Source organism: Buteo buteo, chromosome 1 (assembly GCF_964188355.1).
Source record: "Buteo buteo chromosome 1, bButBut1.hap1.1, whole genome shotgun sequence".
NCBI classification, from domain to species: Eukaryota; Metazoa; Chordata; class Aves; order Accipitriformes; family Accipitridae; genus Buteo; species Buteo buteo.
The window spans coordinates 70,960,684-70,981,494 of record NC_134171.1 but is presented as its reverse complement, the minus strand read 5'-3'; the positions used below and the strand labels follow the sequence as shown (position 1 = coordinate 70,981,494).

Sequence of the window (20,811 nt, the reverse complement as noted above, 5' to 3'; positions counted from 1 at the left end):
TTGCTAATGTTGCTTCGTTCTCGTGCTTTGCTAGGGCAGATGAAGAATAGGGCTAAGCAGAAACTAAGAGGAAGGCAGCTGTGTTCCTTTTAGATGACATCTTATGTTTTGATCTCCCAGCTTATGGGAGATGGCATAAATAGTAAACTTCACGGGGTTTACAGGCAAGCTGATAAACCAGGCCTTGGTTTCCAAAGATCAACCTTTCTCTTCTTCCAAGAAATAGAGTGGCTCTCACACGATTGTTGTGTCCATCATCTCCTCCTCCTCTGAAGAGAAGAGATGGTTAGAGATGAGTTTTACTGCTTAGCTTTGAGGTTTGTTTCTGCTTAGCTAGCTTCATGACTTTTTAGTAGGATTCACAGGGGACAGCCTCTATTTTCATCTTCACTCAAGCCTCCAGAGGTTTTTTGGATGTTCTTTGAATAATAGAAGAATAGGAATGATGTAAAAACAATTCCATGTTATGCTGCTTGTCACTAAACTAAACATGAGTAAACATTGAGATCAGTAGTACTGTTAACAGACTGTGATCCAGATGGCAATCTTGGTTAGTATCTTCAGATGCTTGAATAGTAGTGATGCAGAAGGATGACACTGGGAGAAAGCTTAAGACCTTCTTGAAGTTCTTGGAATTATTTTTTTAAGGTTTATGGAAGAAGCTGTTATTGAGCACTGAAGGGTAGAAAAATGAATAAAGCAGTTAAACAGGAGTCTGTTAGACATTTGTATTGTTTAAAAAAAAACTTTAAAAAAGTCTTTCAACTAAAAGAATTTAGTGTCTGCTATATTGTTTTTTTAACTACATCTGTTTGAGTGTAGTGTAATACTTATATATTCATATAGCATAGCACTTGCATATCTTGGTGAAATACTGAGGTTTTTTCACACTGAAAACATTCCTTGTATTTACATTAAATTGAGAAGCCGTATTTAATTTGAAAACATAATTAATCAGAAGAAGCAGCATTAATATAGTAATTTGGGGTAAGACATATTGTTTAGGGACGTCAAAAGAATCTGCTTGACTGAACAGATCTTTGACAAAGCTGCATACCCAGTCTAAAATTCAAAGCTGGGAGTTTCAGAAGGATTTGCGCATGCTAATAATTTGCCAGCAATGTGCTCTGTTAGTGTAATTTTAACATTTATGTTGTATTACCTGCTTCAACATGATGTGATCATATAACTGTAGCATTAGAATGGCTTCTCTGTATGCCTCTGCTCAGGGAAGTAATGCAGTGCTGAGCTTTGGGTAGAGTAGGAGCTGTTGCTATCAAGGGCTTTTTCTTAATACTAGCCATGTGGTGGGTTTTTTTTCCTCTTGTTTTTGAATGGTGTTGTGATTTAACCCCAGCCAGCAACTAAGCACCATGCAGCTCTGCTCACTGACTACTTCTCTCCCCCAGTGGGTGGGGGAGAGAATCAGGGGAAAAAAACCCTAAAACTTGTGGGTTGAGATAAGAACAGTTTGCTAGAACAGGAAGGAAGAAGCTAATAATGATAATAATAACAAAAATAAAATGACAATAATAATAATAAAAGAATTTGAATATGCAAGTGATGCACAGTGCAATTGCTCACCACCTGTTGACTGACCCCCAGTTAGTTCCTGAGGGGTGATAACCCCCAGCCCCACTCCCCCCAGTTTATATATTGGGCATGACATCACATGGTGTGGAACATCCCTATGGCCAGTTTGGGTCAGCTGCCCTGGCTGTGTCCCCTCCCAACTTCTTGTGCCCCTCCAGCCTTCTTGCTGGCTGGCCATGAGAAGCTGAAAAATCCTTGCCTTAGTATAAGCTCTACTTAGCAACAACTGAAAACATCAGTGTATTATCAACATTCTTCTTATACTGAACCCAGAACATAGCACTATACCAGCTACTAGGAAGGCAATTAACTATCCCAGCCGAAACCAGGACAAAAGGGCAGTGCAATCTTACTTGCCTTTTTCATTCTTAGAATACTTGATTTTAAGAGCCTCTAGTTCTGTTCCATGGAACTAACTTTTTAGGAACCCCTTGTTATTTTTGTTTGTGGGTAGTCTCATGTCAACACTGTATCCAGTTTCTTTTTCTACCTCTGGCAACCCTTTGCAGTAATTACTCTCTTCTGACTTAGAGGAGTAGTTGTAAAGAGGATAATGCAGCTGGAATGTCTGGAGCACCAAATGACAATGTTGTCATCAGGCTTGCATCATTCCCAGGAGATGCAGAACTCCAGGCACAGCAAGGTCTCCTGATGAGAGTCAGCGGAGCTTTGGTGACTGCGAATTAGAGACCTTGTTGCTCACTTCCTAAGGATAACTTTCATGACACTGCAGAGACTGTCTAAAGTCAAACACAGATTAGTAAATAATCTGTAATTAGAAGACTAATTAATCTGTTAAGTGGGGATTTATATTAGGCACAGGTTCATATAAGAAAGGGTGTTTGCTTTTTCGCATCATTGAGCTGTTCTTAATTGGCTCAGCTGTCTCATGAAACCTTACCTGAAACATCAGTGAGGAAAAGCAGAAAATTGCTGAATCTCTTTTGGGGTATGTGACTACTTTAAGACTCTACTTCAGAGGTCTTGGTGGAAGTTACTGCCTATACTGAGTATCCTGACAAGTATAATGCTTGTTTACACTTTAACCCAAGTATCTTTGTTAAGAGAAACTGAAAATTTTGCTAAGACCAGGCCCTTTGCCCTGTTGGTAGAAATGTAAAATATTGTAAAAGATGTTAAATTGTTTTGGGTGGGGCCTAGCAGTCTGAGGATCTTCTGTTGTTGTTTTGGGGTTTTTTTGTAACCTGAGGGATTTGCATCTGAGCTGCCAGATTCTACGTCTGATGTGGCTAAGAAGATATTTTTGTGAAAGAAATTCCTGTCTGAGGTTGCACAGATAAATTTTTTTCTATCCAGACTTATCAGAAATACTGTCATTTTTAGGCACATATATGGATAGCAGACCTCATTTTAGGGATAAGAGGCAGGAGGTCCTCTTGAGGCCTTTAAGGTTCTTTTAATCTTGTCAAAGATAAAAAAAAATCCTCTGTGTTTTTATTCATGATCAATCATGTCCTGTATTCATATCTGCCTTTGTATTAAAAATGCAGTCATTGATTGCAACAGAGCAGGAGCCAAGTAAATGTAATGCAGAGAGGATTTAGTAACCAAAATGTCTAATCTTCACCTACCAGATCTCAGATTTGGTGCTTTTTAGGACAGTCTGAAGCATGTCTGCAAGTTTACTTCCGTTTCCTCTTCTGGCTTTTGTCTCTGCTCTTAAGACCATTGACTCTGCTTTTAAGAGCAGAAACAGATTTTAAGGATGGGAATTCTATCACTTATACAGATATTGCGGCTTCTCTTTACAAGTTAATCATACTGAAATGATAGGCATTGTCCTATTAGTAACAGTCTGGAGTAGTTCAGTAGTTAATTATACTGACTAGAGATGACACAGGATGGCCCATCACATAACCAGAGCAATGGGATGGAATATGGGGAGCCCCAGCTCCCACCCAAGAGCACTGTTTTTATTTGGAGTTGTGAGTTGGTGTAGTTGAAAGTGCACATAATATAAAGATAATAATCAGCTATTTTTAGAACAGTGGTTCTAATGCAGGGCTCTACAGAATACTCTTTACTTGGCTAAAAAGTTAAGTAAACCAAATATATTGTCATTAGGCTTAAATTAAGTGGTACAAACAACTGCACAGCTGAAGAATATCAAGCCTACAAATTGGGGGGGGAGCTTTGAAGGGGATAGGACTATGAGGTTTGGGGCCTATTTTTAGGTTAAGGTTAACTTCTTGCAGGCAAAAGCAGTTTTGGCCTACTTTTTTGGTTCCCTGTTTTGGAAAGTATATGGAAAGGGTGCTCAGAATAAACATGTTTGAATTTAACATCTTGAGGAAATGAGACTTCTGTGTAAATTCAGAGCAATGTTTATGATATTGCCATTGCCATGTTTTTTCCCAAGTTTTTTTTGTAGTAACATGGAAGAAACCCAGTAAGATCTGAGCTTAGTTGTTAAAAAGGCAGTCCTAATGATTCCTTATTTTAGAGAAACTTTTGAATGTTATATGTGCAGGTAGTACATAATTCTAAGATACATTAATTTTAGAATGTGTACTATACATTTTTCAGATCCGTATTATAAACTCTATGTAGATTTTATGTTGTTTATGGTAATACAACTGCCCAGATGCATGTCCGTGGTTTTCTTTTTAGTTTGGAGTCTGAGGACTGAAATCCTGATTTCAGTCCGTTTAGAGCTCTTTTAATCTCCAGGAAGAACATAGGGGCTGATAGTTTTGTTTCAGGTTGATAATCACGAACTATGCCTATATGTACTGATAGTGACTGTTTTTTAGACTGGTTGCTTCTAACCTGTTCAGTTCTGTGCTAGAATTCAGCCTCTTAAAATAATTAATCTTTATGAGGAGCTTTTTCGGAAAAGAAGTAAAGAAATATACTTCTAACTTCCTGTTTTCATTGAATTATAGAATAGAATCATAGTGTTATGTAGATTGAGTGGAGCCTTTGGAAGTCATCTGGTCCAATCCTGCTCAAAGCAGGACAAGCTTCAAAGTCAGACACTGTTGCTCAGGGCCTTGTCCAATCGAGTTAGCTTTCTGCAAGGATGGAGGTGCCTCGGCCTTACTGTATAACTTGTTTTAATGTCTGACCACCCTCATGGTTAAAAGTTTTTCCTTCCACTTAATTAGTGGTGCCTCATCTGGTTTGAAGAAGGGGATCTTGTGGACAGTTGAAGAAAATCCAAAATATTGTCAAGTAAAATCTCAGAAGAACAAAGCCTAAATTTCATGTTTTAGCTGGTACAGCCTTATGATATTGTCTGTATCTTAGAATTGCTTCAACTGATCTGCCTGTATTCCTTAAGTATCAGTGTAAATTGTCTATTAATTTAGAAGGATAGAATACCCTATTTTCCGTCGCTGATATTTCACAGATTAAGTCCCTTCACTTTTCCTTTTTCTTAGCTGTAGTGAAATTCTTCCTTTTGGGGCGCAGGTAGACCCAGGCTGCTGATAGCTATCGTAAGATCCTTCTAACACCTGCTGCAATGTATTTAAAATTACTAGATTTTACCTTTTTAACTGAGAGTTGGCTTCCAGGAATGTAATTCTAAGTTGAAGAGGCTTCCTTTGCAAATATAAACTTAATAGTCAGGTTTGATCTGGTTTGGGGTAAAAGGTATAGGAGGGGAGGTTCTCGGGTACAAGCACTTTGTCACCTTCAGTAGTAAGTTTTTGCCACAAAATAAAAATGTTAGCTTAATGTCTATAGAACCAGGGTTCATATTCATAAATAACAAGTAACAATAATATCCCTAATATTTAATTTTATATGCATATGTATTTGGGGGGGGTGTATTTACTTTTAATGTATTAAGTAGATCATTATTAATTACAGACTTTAATGACTTGAGATATAATCAAGATTATTTTACTACTTGCCTAACATTCTTGTGTTACTGTGTAACTATCTGGGTAACATATAGAATTCTTTTTGTTGAGATTAAAATTAGTGGCATATGGGTTTTGGTTTTTTTTTTGTTTTATTTTTTTCTTTCATTAATCTTTCAGAATGATCGATTGGTTGTCCTGGCCTCTGGCTCAGCATGTGGAAACATGGGTGATTGCACTGCTGAAAGGACTGGCTGCAGTCCAGAAATTTACCATCCTCATTGATGTCACTCTGCTTAAGATCGAATTGGTATGTTGGAAAAAAACATTCAAAATTGAAGGAGAGGGAAAGGAATTTGTATCAGCTATGCAATTGTGTTGCATCTTCTGTGTTGCAACAGTTATTATCTTATTATTCTCAAAGATGATGTAGATGTATCTGTAGCTTTCAGTTTGTGTGTAATGGTTCTGTCTGTTTCAAATGGTTGTGGATTTCAAGATCTGTTTACGTTTTTACTGAAGTTTCATTTTCTAGATTTACTGAAATAAATGTGGGTTTTTTTAGGTCTTTAATCGACTTTGGTTTCCTCTAGTGAGGCCTGGTGCCCTTGCTGTCCTCTCCCACATGTTACTTAGTTTTCAGCATTCTCCAGAAGCTTTTCATTTGGTAAGTTACTAAACAAATGGTTTTCAATTCTTTGAAATGTCATTCACATGTGATTTCTAAAGTGGGTGTAAACAGAATTGATATGCTTGGATTTCCTCTTTGTTTCAAGGTTCCAGACTCAGATTTCTGTGGTTCAGAGACCACTAGGCTTTCTAACTTCCAGGTTCAACCACTTGATCTGTAACTGGAAACGAACATTGTTCTTCCTGGTATGTACGTATTTCTGTCAGTAGTATCTGGGCACCGCATTCTATCTTTGACTGTATACTTCTGGAAATCCATTTTATGTGGTGTGAAGTCTACTGTTGAAGTTGGGCTGCAAGTAGACTTTCAAGCCCAACTATCTGGAGAAAACAGATAACCAGTTATCTGCTATATATAACTTAGTCACCCTGGATAGGTGCATGAAACCAAGAAGTACTTCACTTTAAGAAAGCTACGCTATTTATGTTTCAATGGACATATGGGCAAACTGAAGGATGCTATTTTTAATAGCCACTCTTCAAAATGCAGTTCACAAGGTAAAGCGGTAGATACTAGGGTATGATGATGACTGTTTGTATTAGTATAGCAAGATGCCTAGTGCCTTCCTTCTTCTCATATTCAGTGTTTAGCTTAAAGTTTAAGTGAAATACGGGTCTTTCAGAGTTAACCATAGTAACAGCCTCACACACTGTTTCTCTAAGCTGTCCCCAAGGCTCTTGGGCCTGAAGCGATCACAAACCCTTTGATTAATATCAGAGTAATTGCCTTATGCCTCTTACACTGTTTATTAATGATAGAAGTCTGAAGTTGCTCTCTCCTCCCTCCACTGCGCTAATCTTGGCCAAGGATAGAAATTTGAGTCACAAACGAAAGAACCAAGTAGCCTTGAGTATGCTGAAAATGTAAATATTTAATATTTGCTTTTCTTTGTTCCTGAGAGAAACAAAACATTCATGAGAAAAAATATGAGATGACTTACTCTAGAAAATGACTTACTCTAGGTGTTTCCTTTAACAAGGAGAATTTCTACCATAGGCTGCATGCAGTACTGCATAAACATCTGTCTTAATGACTTCATTGTGACTGTTTTCTCTCCATTTTAAACAACCTTCTTTACTATCGTGTTTTGAGCTACTGCTGTCACTTAGTATCCTGTAATATTTTCCTGCGCTTAAACTACTTGTTTACTTTTTTATAATAAATGGCCTGAATGAAAAATGGTTAAATGCACACTTGATAAATATGAATTAATTTATTTTGCAAAGCATCTGAGTTAACATTCCCCTTCCCTATGCTTGAGCATCACTAGCATAAATTACTTGGGTTTTTTATAGAAGAAAAACACTCTGTCTTGCACTTATGATGTAGAACTTATCATGATGTGTGCTATGGAATTCTAAAATCTACTGACCTATAAAATTTTAATTCAACCTCAAGCCAGAAGTTGTACTTCTGTATGTACTCAAAGTGTAACTTTCAGTATTATGCAGCATATAGCAAGTAAGAATTTGGCTCTCAATTTGAGATAGCTGAGAACCTGTACTTTTTCTGTTCTTCCCGTGTGCTTTTTCTGTGCAAAATTATCGTATCTCGGATCTACTTTACAAATCTCATACTTGGAGCTCAATAGTTGCTTTCTCTTTGATATGTACCTACACTTAGAAAGTGAAAGAGGGAAATATTACATTGCAACTTTCACTGTTGACTCTGTAGTACATTAAACACTTAATCTTGGTATTTTTGTTTTTAAACAGTGGATATCTTGCTTGCCAAAAGAGTGGGTTTTGTTTCTCCAAGATGTAAAAAAATTCCTTATGCTTGGAGAACAACTGGTGTTTGAAAAAGTGGCACATGAGTATGGTGCACCTGGCCTCTTTTACTTTGGTGTTCTGGAGTATATTAATTCTTTTAATTGGTATACTTTCCTAAAATTATGATATTCTTACAATTTCTCTTCTGTATTTCATGTCTTCACTACCAAACAATTTGTAAACTGATTTGTGATGAGAAGTCATTCAATCCACTTCTTTCACAGCTAATCCATTTTGATTACTTGGAAACCGACAGAGGTGTCTAAAGTATTTTGGTTCACAGTGAGAAGTCCCTACTCTTTGGGACTGCATTGAAATAACTCTACTTGATGTTTTAAGACTCATATTAAAAAAAAGTCTCACGGATTTAAAAATACAGACAGAACTGTGCTGAAGAAGGGGAAGGAGGTGGAGTAAACATTTCTGATTTATATGCAATTTAAGATAGTAATGAATGTGAACTAATCCTCAAGTAGATTACCGTATCTGTGGTAAGCTTTTTCAGCTTGTAGTGAATTACTGTCTTGGTTTATTGAGCCTAGTTCCCTCACTAGGTGGAGCTGTGAGCCAGTTTCCATCTTGTAAACTGAAATAGCATGAATGTATTAATTGGCTTCAGATTCCAAGCACTAGATTCTGTTTAAGGAAAATTGAGGGGTTTGTTTTGAAAACTATATTCACGAAATTAGAACAGGATACTGCACTGTTAGTGGTGGCAAAATGTTTGCTGTTAGTATCCTTAATAAGATGAGTACTTTGGTCACTGACTTAAAATCTTAACGTGCATTTTCTAAGTTCATAAAGTTCCAAAACTTGATATGTGAGCAAAAGAGAGCATTGAATAATTAATTTTGCTGTTTGAAAATTGTCGCAAGTAAAGAATAATGCATGTTTTTCAAGTCATTTGTTTCTCAACCACTTAATATTTAAGAACAAAAGGTCCCCTGTCGCTTGGCATGTGTAAAACAGTAAAGCTGTTTGTAGAACAAAAAAACTGGAAAAATGCAATTAACACCCTTTTTTGTTGTTTCTTTGTTTTCCCATTCAGATTGTCCCGCATGTGGTCAGTTTGGTTCACTCCTTCAAAAGAGATGGCTTACCTTCCAGTACAGCCTTTTTGATGCAGTTGACTGAGTTGATACACTGTATGATGTATCATTATTCAGGATTTCCAGAGCTCTATGAACCCATTTTGGAAGCTGTTAAGGTATATTAGGAAGATTAAAAGGGTGGAATATTTTTGGTTTGTTTTCCCAAATATAAAGGCTATAATCCTATAGAACTAAATTCTTTAGAACTTTCACTAGGAGAAAAGAGCTAATCATATAATATAATGTCATTTCTAAGTGTGTTTGGAATATGCTAGAAAAATTGTCCTGAGTGTCCATGATATGATTATAGCAGCCTCAATGCACTTAAAATAAAAAGTAAACTTAAAAAAAACCCAAAACAAATAAAATGAAATAAAATTGGAAAAAAACCTCCACCCCCACCCCACCCCCCAAAAAACCCTAAACAAACACCAAAACCCACCAAACAAAAAACAAACAAAAAAACCAAAACCCCACGCAGGTGTTACTGCCTGATTTTATAGCAGTAGTATTGCAGTTAAATGTTTTGAAGCTTAAAAGGTGCCTATCAATTTAATTCCAAGTATTCTGGACTTGATTCTTTCATTCTTAAATTTTGATTTGACAGAGCAGGAATGTATTTCTAGCAGAATAAAGGATGCTTTAGGGGTCTGTTAAAATTTGAAAATTGAGAGGTAGTTTTTGGTGGCAGAAGGGATTCTTTGAATATGCAGGTCAAAGGTGACCACCAGCCCCTTATTCCTGCAATTTGAGCCATTTGAGAGTGGAGTAAAGAAAGCTTTGAAGAAGAGGGCTTGGGGGGGGGGCGGGGATTGTGTTAGATCTTCTAGGCTATCAGGCTATAGCAAGACCCTGAAGGAGAATTCTGGAGCAAGTGAAGATATAAGACTGCTGAATGGCAGGACCTATTATAAAAACAAACACAAAACCTGATTGTGTTAAACATTTCTCTTGTAGGATATGCCCAAACCCACGGAAGAGAAGATTAAGTTAATTCTCAGTCAGAGTGCCTGGACTTCTCAATCCAGTTCTTTGCCGTCTTGTTTATCTAGACTTTCTGGAAAATCTGAAACTGGGAAGACAGGCTTAATTAATCTAGGAAATACTTGCTACATGAACAGTGTTATTCAGGCACTTTTTATGGCTACAGAGTAAGTCCTTTTTAATGGCTCTTTTCATTGCAAATTAACTATTGCAGTTGTTGCGTTCTTGCTTTTCACGAAATATTAACAAGTCCTGGGGTCTCTCAGCTTGCTAGAGCTGAGTGGGTTTCTTTGTACTCAGTTACTGATTGCTTTGCTAAAGTCCAGCTCTGTGAAACTGCCATTTTAGCCTTTAAAAATCCTGGTCCTTTTGTCCAGTGTCAAAAGACAAGTCCCTTTTTCCTCACTGCCCTTGCTCCCTCTGGTATTGCAAAAGTTTATGGTGATGCTTTTGGTATCATCTGGAAGCTGTTGGAAAAAAAAATTGTCTGTCTATAGCTCATTCTTACACATTGAAATGTTTAAAGAAATGGGTTTTTTGCAGTGTTAGTTCCTCCTGTACAGTAGTTTTGCATCTGCACTAGAGCAGAATCCAGGTATTGAAGGGAAGTGTTACATGTTTTGCTTTCTTTCAAATTGATGTAATTATCTGAGCTGGAATGATAACTGCATTGTTGTTAGAAATCTAGCAAGGAAGCTCATGTGTATTTTTTTTTCTACCCAGTTTCAGAAGACATGTTTTATCTCTGAATCTAAATGGGTGTAATTCACTAATGAGAAAATTACAGCATCTTTTTGCGTTTTTGGCCCATACCCAGGTATGTCAGTTTATTTCATCTGTTATTTTTTAAGCCTAGATGTATATACCAAAATATAGCAACAAACATGCCACGGGAGGAGTTGTCTTGAGTATATTAAAAATATAAATATAATAGACTTACAGGGGAATGAGTCTGCCTCCAAATGTTCAGATGGTGTGGATGGACTTAGAGAAATCTATATTTCATAAGTGGAACATCTTGGCATTGTGTTGTTTTTATAAATGAGCAGTAATGCCTTCTTTGAGACGCCAAAATGAAAAAGTCCAAATAAAACCTGACTTGATATACAAGTCAGGGTAAACTGGGACTTTCTGCAGTGATTTTTACACTAAATTTTATTGTAGTTCAGATTCTAAAGTGAACTTTATTAAATGTTCAGAACATTTTGCTAGTGCTAGAAAGACATAAGACACTTTCCTTCTTTTTGATTAATAACAATAAACTTGTTGTGAAGGGGATGAGGCTGGATCACCTTAAAAATAAATTGGTACTTATGAAATACTGGTGTTCTTCTGAAAAAAGGAAACATTTTAAGCTTGCCAGCAAGAACAGTAACTGCTATTACACATAACATTTGATTTACACTCACTACACACTTAATATTTGCCTGCAGGATCCACTACTTTTATCTTTGTACTAGAGGCGATTACTACAAAATTAATTGTGCTCTCTTCCTGTGATTAAGTGGTTTAAATGTTTGTGTACCATGTTTCATACAGTTCCTCTAATGTAGTCCAAAGTTCAGTGCTCAATATCAAAGTAATACAACTTTTTATGTAACGTTGTCTGTCCCTCTCTTATGTGAACAGAGGGAGGCATATGCTCCTAGAATTTTCTTTGAGGCTTCCAGACCACCATGGTTCACCCCTCGATCCCAGCAGGATTGCTCAGAATATCTCAGATTCCTGCTAGACAGGTACAGTTATTGTCCCATTAATGGGAATGAATCTACAGTCTTATCACATAATGTTGAACTCCTAGGAGCAGTCATGTAACAATTCCACTGTGTGAGTGGGGACCAGGAATTTTGGGCCTCATTCTTGGCTGTCTCTGGTTTTCTGTATGGTCTATAAAACACTTTTCTTCATGGGTTTAATCTGTGGTAAAGTCTGGATACTATCCTGTATCCACAGCATTTAAAGCAGGTTATAGTGGTAGTAATGTTCCATTTTTACAAATCTAAACTTGGGTGTTATGTTAGAATCATGGTCCTGTTGTAAAAATTAATGCGGTTGCTGAAAGCAGTTTAGTCGTGGATCTGGAATTTCCTGTTGGTGGAGATGGCTATATTTCATACAGGTCAGATAAGTCATGAAGAGATGTACATGCATTTATAACCAGTTTAATAAACAAGCAAATTAACTGTGGCACAGATTAAACAAAAATATCTAAATTTATTAGTAGCTGTCTTTAATTTTGGCTTGCTGAGATGTGTCTTAGCAATATTGCTTTATGACACATTCCACTTTTCCAAAAGTTTATTTCAATAGTGAAATAATGTTCTTTTTTTTTCCCCTTTTTTTTTTCCTCTTCCCCTCCCCCATCTTGAGTTTCTTTTTTGGTTTGGTTTTTCTTGCTGTAGTTTATTAACTTTTTTGGCTACAAAATCCTGACCTTTTCTTTTCTTTGGAAATAGTCTGGCACTAGATAAATAGCTAGTTGTTCTCTTACAAAATCTGACATACAGAACGAGTCAACTAGAGAACTGATTTATTAAAGATAATGTAACGGTAAATAATAAAATTGTTGTTTGTTAGGTTTTTTAATACTTGCCAGTTCTCTCAATATATCCATTGTGTTCTGTTATATATAATGAAACCCACATTAAATGTATTTGTGCTTCTGTCATACTCTGTTTTGGATAGTACTGACCTGTATGGTTCAGCTTGCTTATATAAAAAATAAGAAATGGCTTTTTTAATATAGGACACTTCTAGCCACTTAACCGTCTATATTTTTTAGCATAACTGGAAAAAAGTCTGAAATGGTGCAGCAATATTTGTTTGCAAAATAGCACAGCTACTTGGATTTATTTTTCTTTGCCTTCAGGCTGCATGAAGAAGAGAGAACCTTGAAAGCGCTGTCTTCAGCAAAGACTTCTGAAAGTATAATAATGAATGAAGATTCCCAGACACAAGAAGCTGTCCATAAAGCGCAAGTATTTGCTGAAGCACCTTGTATGGGAAGTGAAGAAAGAACTCTGATAGAGAAGATGTTTGGAGGAAAATTGAAGACTACTATATGCTGTTTGAACTGCAAAAGTATGTCTCAAAAGGAAGAAGCTTTCACAGATCTCTCTCTGGCTTTCTGTCCTCCAGCTTCCTTGGAGAACATTGGCCCAAAATGTATGGAACGTTCTGAAGTGAAAGATGACTACGTGGTGCAAACTAGTACTTCAGCAACTAGTCCTGCTGGAGGAACCCCTTTCAATAATTTGGAAGTAAATGGTGGATGTGACACAATAATGAATGAAGGAACCATAAAAGATTTTTCTACTGAGCCAAACTCTGAGAATACTGCAAGTTCTGAACTCAACAAAGTTCAAGATAATAGGGATATGTCTCAGAGGCTAGTAGGTAAAAACACCCTGTCAGTTACAGACTTACTGAATTATTTTCTGGCACCTGAGATCCTCAGTGGAGACAATAAGTATTATTGTGAAAAGTGTGCCTCTCTACAGAATGCTGAGAAAACTATGCAAATCATTGAGGAACCCGAATACCTCATTCTCACTCTCTTGAGATTTTCATATGATCCAAAGTGTCATATAAGGCGCAAAATCTTGGACAATGTGTCTCTGCCACTTGTTTTGGAACTGCCAGTCAGAAGAGCAACATCGCCACTAGCTGTAGTTTCAGGAGGTTGGTCTGTTGGTGTTGAGATTTCTGATATTGGAGAAAATCTTGCTAAAAAACTGAAGCCCTCAGGTGCTGATGAAGTGACCTGCCCCCAATTGGTGCCCTACATGTTAAGCTCTGTGGTGGTGCATTCTGGTGTATCCTCTGAAAGTGGACATTATTATTCATATGCTAGAAATGTTACTGGGTCAGGGCCTTCAGGACTCTGCCATCAGTCTACAGCTCTTTCTTTAGTTTCTCCTCAGGATAAGTTGTTGACAGAGGAGAGTCCTTGTACTGTTGTAGAAAATGAGCTGGACACTGAGATGCCAAGAGAATGGTTTCTGTTCAATGACAGCAGAGTGACATTTACCTCATTTCAGTCAGTCCAGAAAATTACCAGTAGATTTCCAAAGGACACTGCTTATGTTCTGTTTTACAAGAAACAAAATAGCACCTGTGGCTTCAACACCAATTCGGCAAATGGACTCTGGGTAAATGGAGACCCTCCCCTACAAAAAGACCTCATGGATGCAATTACAAAAGATAACAAACTGTACTTGCAGGTAAGATGGAAATTGTGTATGAAGAGTGGTCTCCGTAAAAGTCACAAGAGACAGTCTAATAGAAAGAAAAAGTTAACTTTTAAATATTCTGGTTTATTAACTTTATAAATCACCAATCTTGCTTCCATCTTGGTGTTGCTAGACAGGTTTCATAGTAAGGCTGTCACCATTAGATGGGAAGCCTCAAGGACAATGGCTTAAACTTATTTCAGTTTAAATTTTTAGTGCAGATGCTTGCATAGGTCGTTTAATCATGTGTAATTCTATGCAGGAGAGGCTTTTCAAACAGTTCTGATTTTCATTGCCTTTAATAAATTACAAGAGTACCTAAGAAGTTTAAGTATACTTTAGCAGTGTTCTTAATAGCACATTTTGATTTGGACTGAAGTTTTATTTATACAACTGTGCTTACCCAACAAATGCTAGAACCACTAAAATGAAGACCAGATGGTAGTGACTAGATTTCGCTTTCCCTTTGCTGCCTTTTCTGCCACCTGCACATTCCCTGTGCTCTGAGAACTTCACCTAGCTGTAGTCACCTCTTCTATTGCTGTTACAAAAAACCACTGTTGTCCACATTTTTATATGGTTTGCTTTGAGCATTGCTGCTATGTTTGGATGGTGTAACAGTAACAGTGTGTTTTACTGTGTGCTCTTTGATGGGTTGAGCTGTTCCTGTAAGAGTTCTAGGCCTACTCAAATTAGAAAAACTAGGTAAATTCAGATTGGAAAAGAAGAGCTAAATCTCACTGTGGAAAATTTGTTATAATAGCTGCAGGTATTTTACAAACATAAACAAGAGAACTGAGTTTAAATTGCAGCTCTACTGCTATTTTCAGACTGTGTGGTTAAAGCATTTGTGTCCTAACCATCTTTGTTTATATGCCACCTTTCCTCTCGACTGCATAGGGTAGCATAAAACATGGCTTCTTTTGCAGCAATCTCAGATCTTAGATTCATGGAATGGAAGGCACTTTTTAAAGGTCATATAGTCCAGCTTCCCGGCAATGAGCAGGGACATCTTCAACTAGATTAGGTTGCTCAGAGCCCTGTCCAACCTGACCTTGAATGTTTCCAGGGACAGGGCATCTACCACTGTTCTGGGCTGCCGGTTCTAGTGTTTCACCACCCTCATGGTAAAAAATTTCTTCCTTATATCTAGTCTAAATCTACTCTCTTTTAGTTTAAAGCCATTACCCCTTGTCCTATTGCAACAGGCCCTGCTACAAAGTTTGTCCCCATCTTTCTTATAAGCCCCCTTTAAGTACTGAAAGGCTGCAATAAGGTCTCCCTGGAGCCTTCTCCAGGCTGAACAACCCCAACTCTCTCAGTCTGTCCTCACAGGAGAGGTGTTCAATCCCTCTGATCATTTTTGTGGCCCTCCTCTGGACCTGCTCCAACAGGTCCATGTCTTTCCTGTGCTGAGGGGTCCAGAGCTGGACGCAGTACTCCAGGTGGGGTCTCACTAGAGCAGAGCAGAGGGGCAGAATTACTTCCCCCAACCTGCCAGCCTTGCTGCTTTTTATGCGGCTCAGGGTACGGTTGGCTTTCTGGGCTGCAAGTGCACATTGCTGGCTCATGTCCAGCTTTTCATCCACCAGTACTGGGAAGCCCTTCTTGGCAGGGCTACTCTCAGTCCCTTCATTGCCCACCCTGTATTGATACTGGGGGGGCTGCCCCATCCCAGGTGCAGGACATTGCACTTGTTGAACCTCATGAGGTTCACATGGGCCCACTTCTCCAGCTTGTCCAGGTCCCTCTGGATGGCATCCTGTCCCTCAGGCGTGTCAACCGCACCACTCAGCTTGGTGTTGTCTGCAAATTTGCTGAGGGTGTACTTGATCCCACTGTCTATGTCACTGAATATACTAAACAGTACTGGTTCCAGTACGGACCCCTGAGAGACACCACTTGTCACTGATCTCCATCCAGACATTGAGCAGTGGACCACTACCTTCTGGATATGACCATCCAACCACTTCTTCATCCACTGAACAGTCCACCCATCAAATCCATATCTCTCCAATTTAGAGAGGAGGATGTTGTAGGGGACTGTGTCAAAGGCCTTACAGAAGTCCAGACAGATGACATCTGTAGCTCTTCCCTTGTCTACTGATGTAGTCACTCCACCATAGAAGGCCACTAGGTTGGTCAGGCAGGACTTGCCCTTGGTGAAGCCATGCTGGCTGTCTCAAATCACCTCCCTGTCCTCCGTGTGCCTTAGCATAGCTTTTAGGAGGATCTGTTCCATGATCTTCCCAGGCACAGAGGTGAGGCTGACGGGTCGGTAGTTCCCAGGGTCCTCCCTTCTACGCTTTTTAAAAATGGGTGCAATGTTTCCCTTTTTCCAGTCACCAGGGACTTCACCTGACTGCCATGACTTTTCAAATATCATGGAGAGTGGCTTGGCAACTACATCAGTCAGTTCTCTCGGGACTCTGGGCTGCATCTCGTCAGGTCCCATAGACATGTATGTTCAGGTTCCTCAGGTGGTCATGAACCTGATTTTCTCTTACAGTGGGAGGCCTTGCTTCCCCCAGTCCCCATCTTGCGGTCCATCCACTCGAGAGGTGTGGGAAGAGAGGTTGCCAGTGAAGACTGCGGCAAAAGATTTGTTGAGTACCTCAGCCTTCTCCTTGTCTGTTGTTAACCAGTTTGCCAGTCTTGTTCATCAGGGGGATACGCTTTCTTTGACCTTCCTTTGCTGGATCACATACCTGTAGAAGCCCTTATTATTATTCTTTGAGTCCCTCGAGTTCAGCTCCAGCTGCGCCTTGGCCTTCCTGACCCCATCCCTACACAGCTGGGCAGCGTCTCTATACTCTTCCCAGGATACCTGTCCCTGCTTCCACTGCCTGTGCATTTCCTTCTTGCCTTTTAGTTTGACCAGCAGGTCTCCATTCAGCCACGCTGGTCTCTTGCCTTCCCTTCCTGGTTTCTTACACCTGGGGATTGAGAGCTCTTGCACACTATGGAAAGTGTCCTTAAAGATCTGTCAGCTCTGTTCTGCTTCCTTGTCCCTGAGGGCAGTTTCCCACAGGGTCCTATTGACTGACTCCTTGACGAGGTGGAAGTTTGCTTTCCTAAAATTCAGGGTCCCGACTGTACTCTTCACCTGACCCATATCCCTCAGGATTGTGAACTCCACGAGAGCATGGTCGCTGCAGCCCAGGCTGCCTCCAATCTTGATGTCACCAATTAGCTCACTTGTGTTGGTGACCAGTAGTCCACTATTGCATCCCCTCTGGTAGGGCTGTCTATTACCTGGCTTAAGAAGTTACCCTCAGTGCATTCCAGGAGTCTCCTGAGTTGCCTACAGCTCGCCGTGCTACTTTTCCAGCAGATGTCGGGGTGTTTGAAGTGTCCCAGCAGGACGAGAGCCTGCGAGCACGATGCCTCCTGTAGCTGGAGTAAGAAGGCTTTGTCAGTAGGCTCCCCTTGATCAGGCGGCCTGTAGACAACACTAACCATAAGGTTCCCTTTGTTGCCTTGGTCTCTAATTCTTATCCATAAGCTTTCAACCTGCTCGTGGCTATTCTTCAGAGGCAGCTCTTCATGCTACCCATTTCTTGATATAGAGAGCGACCCCTCCTTCCTCACCTGGCCCTTCTGAACAGCCTGTAGCCATTGATAGCCGTACTCCAGTCATGGAATTTGTCCCACCACGTTTCAGTAATGGCAACTAGGTTGTAGCTTTCTAGCAGCACGGTGGCTTCCAACTCCTCCTGCTTGTTGCCCATGCTGTGTGCATTGGTGTAGAGGCACTTCAGCTGGGCTGTTGGCCATGTCACCTTCTTAGGGGAAGACTCCGTAGTTCCTTTGAGGTATTTCACTGGTGTTTCCCTCTTGGCTCCTATTACCTCAGGAGCCCTTGGCTCATCTCCGTAAGACTTAAAGTGTGCTCCAGTGTACCCAGCACGGCTCAGAGCAACAGGCTGAGGGCCCTCAGTAGTCCCATCCCTCTAACCTTGGCGTGTCATCCCGCAGCTTGTCACGGGCAAGCCTGATATTATCCCCTTCCCCCTTCAAGTCCAGTTTAAAGCTCTGTCACTGAGCCCCGCTAGCTCCTGAGCGAAGACCCTCTCCCCGCTTTGAGAAGGCCTGGTGCTGTGTAGGCCATCCCATTATCGAAAACCCCACAATTGTGGTGGTGACACCATCCACGGAGCCATGCATTAACAGACGGGGTCCGTCTGTTTCTTCCAGTGTTGCTGCCTGCAACTGGAACGAGAGAGGAAAAAATAACCTGTGGTCCAGATCCCCTTGCCAACCCTCCCAAGGCCCTGAAGTCTCTTTGATCACCCTTGGACTATGTGTTGCAGCTTCATCACCGCCCACATGGAAGAGCAGTAGTGGGTAATAGTGCGAGGGCTGTACCAGGCTGGGGAGTTTCCCGGTGATGTCCTTAATCTGGGCCCCAGGGAGGCAGCGGACTTCCCTAAGAGGAGGGTCTGTCTGGCATATTGGACCCTCTGTTCCCCTCAGAGGGGAGTCACCTACAACTATAACACATTTTTTCCTTCTTCGTGGAGGTGGTTGTGTTATGGGGGACAGGCCTTTCTGATCTTGGCAACAGCTCCGGTGTAGATAGACCGTCATCCACATCATCCATTGACTGACCTTCCACATCCAGAGCCTCGTACCTGTTGTACAGAGGCACCTGGGAAGGCGAGGTGGGCAAAGAGGGGGTTTGCCTGCCGCCTGGAGCACGGACTTGCATGCAAGATAACGGCAGTCAGAATTGCTGTGACTTCTATTGATGTGTGAATGCTTTAATTGTGAAATTTCAAGCTCAAAGCTGGATTATTTTTTTAATTTATGTATATAATTACAGCAGCACCTAGGTAACTGAGTGATGGAACACCCCTGCCCCCCACCTCCGTTTTAATAACATAGCCTGAAGAAAGGGCAGTGATATTGTAATCTTTTTTTATATAAAGCCAAACATTTAAATGAGGAACAGTGTCATCCACATAAAATATTAAATCCTAGTTACTATTCTTAATTGTGTATTTTCCTGTTGAATCCAATGGTTGCAGTCACACATTTCAATGTTAGGCGATTACCTGAGTATGCATAACAGAGGCTTTCTTCAAATCTGAAGAGATGCTTTAGCCATACGGAACAAGCAACATTATCAGGATATTTAGAAATTGATTTGTCAAATAGTGAAGTATTCTTAAATATGTTTCTCTGAATTAATGTTTTCAAGACCATTTTGATGCAACTTCTGGAATATGCTAAGAAGTTAGTTATGTTAAGCTTTTTGAGTACTGCTGTACACCTAGGACCAGTGAAAAAAACAATGTGATTTTATAAAAGTTAAAGTCACTTGGTGCATATGCACAAAAATTGTTTTTTGATAATCTTCCAGACTAAAGCTTTCTCTACAGAACGTGCAGCTGAAATTAGATAAAGCATGCAGTCATTTTCTCTTACAGCTTACAAGTGAAAGCCAAGTTAGTAGTTTCTTGAAAACCTTTCCTTTCCAATAAAAAAAAAAGAAAAATATAGTATTCTCAAAATGAAGAAATGTATATTTTCCAAGTATGTAGTGTGTGTTTGTGTTTTAGTTGTTTTGGTTTCTTTAAGTTTATGATCTTTTACTCACCTTTCAATTTTGGATTCTTCAGTATTGGCTTTCTTTGGGTAGTGGTCTACTAATCTCAGAGTTGTTGAGATTCTGTCCTTTTCTCAATTTAAATGATGCTGATTAGAAATGCTCAGTTATTGTTTTTCTCAAATTAATAGTAATATTGTGATTCACTGAATTAGGTTATTGTAGTTTTGAGAAGTCGCATTTCATTGTTTTTCAGAGTTCTAAACTAGTATTTTCCTGCTAAGTTAAGAATATACTTTTCTGTCCTGAGAAAGCCTTTACTTTTTAGAAGAAACGTTCCAAAAAATCTTTAGCTTACTGCTTTTGTTTTACTATTGCATACCAGTTTACCACATGGTAAACTAAAATGTTTTCATTTTAAATAACAAAAACTGCAGTATGGGTAGCTTCTACTCCAGTTAAAACAAATTAAAAAACCCATTCTGGGAACAAGTGGAAAGTGGATTGGGGGGGTGGGGGGAATATGCTCTGCGTTATTCTCAGTCCAAGGAACTGTATTGACTGTCAAGTTTTACTTACCTGGTTTAGTATTTGTTGGTATAATCGGCCTGAAAACATTCAACACTTTTTTTAGAAACAAGGATATTTCTTGCAAAAATGCCAGTGTTGTGTGCTATACTAGAACAACTTAATGTAGGTTAATATTAATCAAGTCAATATGTGCCCTGAGAGAAGAAAGAAATGTGCTCAGTTAGCACAGACTACTGAACAGGAATAAAGCATGAAAGATCTTAAACTGCTAAAATTCACTTCTAGCATTTAAGACACAAATAGTGTGTGGTTTTTAATACTAATACTCTGTCAAGAAACTTCAATAATTGATAGTTTGATCACTGTTCCATATTTTTCTTGTGTGGGTGCATATGTAGAGAGATACTTTCCATCCTTTATAGAAAATGTTTTGTACATGGTAGCAATGAAGCAAAGATCACAACTGAGGTTGATCCTATTCTCAGTGCGTTATGGCTGCTTCTGAACAGTATTTCTAAGTGGTTGACAAAAGCTGT

General features: G+C 39.4%; 1 protein-coding gene across 3 annotated transcripts in view; it reads left to right on the top strand.

The window, feature by feature from the left end:
- USP38 (ubiquitin specific peptidase 38) overlaps positions 1–20,811 on the top strand; it is a 28,264-nt gene that overhangs the window by 2,168 nt on the left and 5,285 nt on the right. The window contains exons 3-9 of one of the 3 annotated variants that reach the window (XM_075035653.1): positions 5,604–5,733; positions 5,989–6,090; positions 8,935–9,093; positions 9,935–10,128; positions 10,685–10,778; positions 11,591–11,697; positions 12,831–14,184. In XM_075035653.1, coding sequence (XP_074891754.1) covers positions 5,604–5,733; positions 5,989–6,090; positions 8,935–9,093; positions 9,935–10,128; positions 10,685–10,778; positions 11,591–11,697; positions 12,831–14,184 — 2,140 coding nt within the window. Of the gene's footprint in view, positions 1–5,603; positions 5,734–5,988; positions 6,091–6,199; positions 6,300–8,934; positions 9,094–9,934; positions 10,129–10,684; positions 10,779–11,590; positions 11,698–12,830; positions 14,185–20,811 lie in introns of those variants that run through there. The other 2 variants (XM_075035663.1, XM_075035672.1) reach the window with 2 other exon arrangements.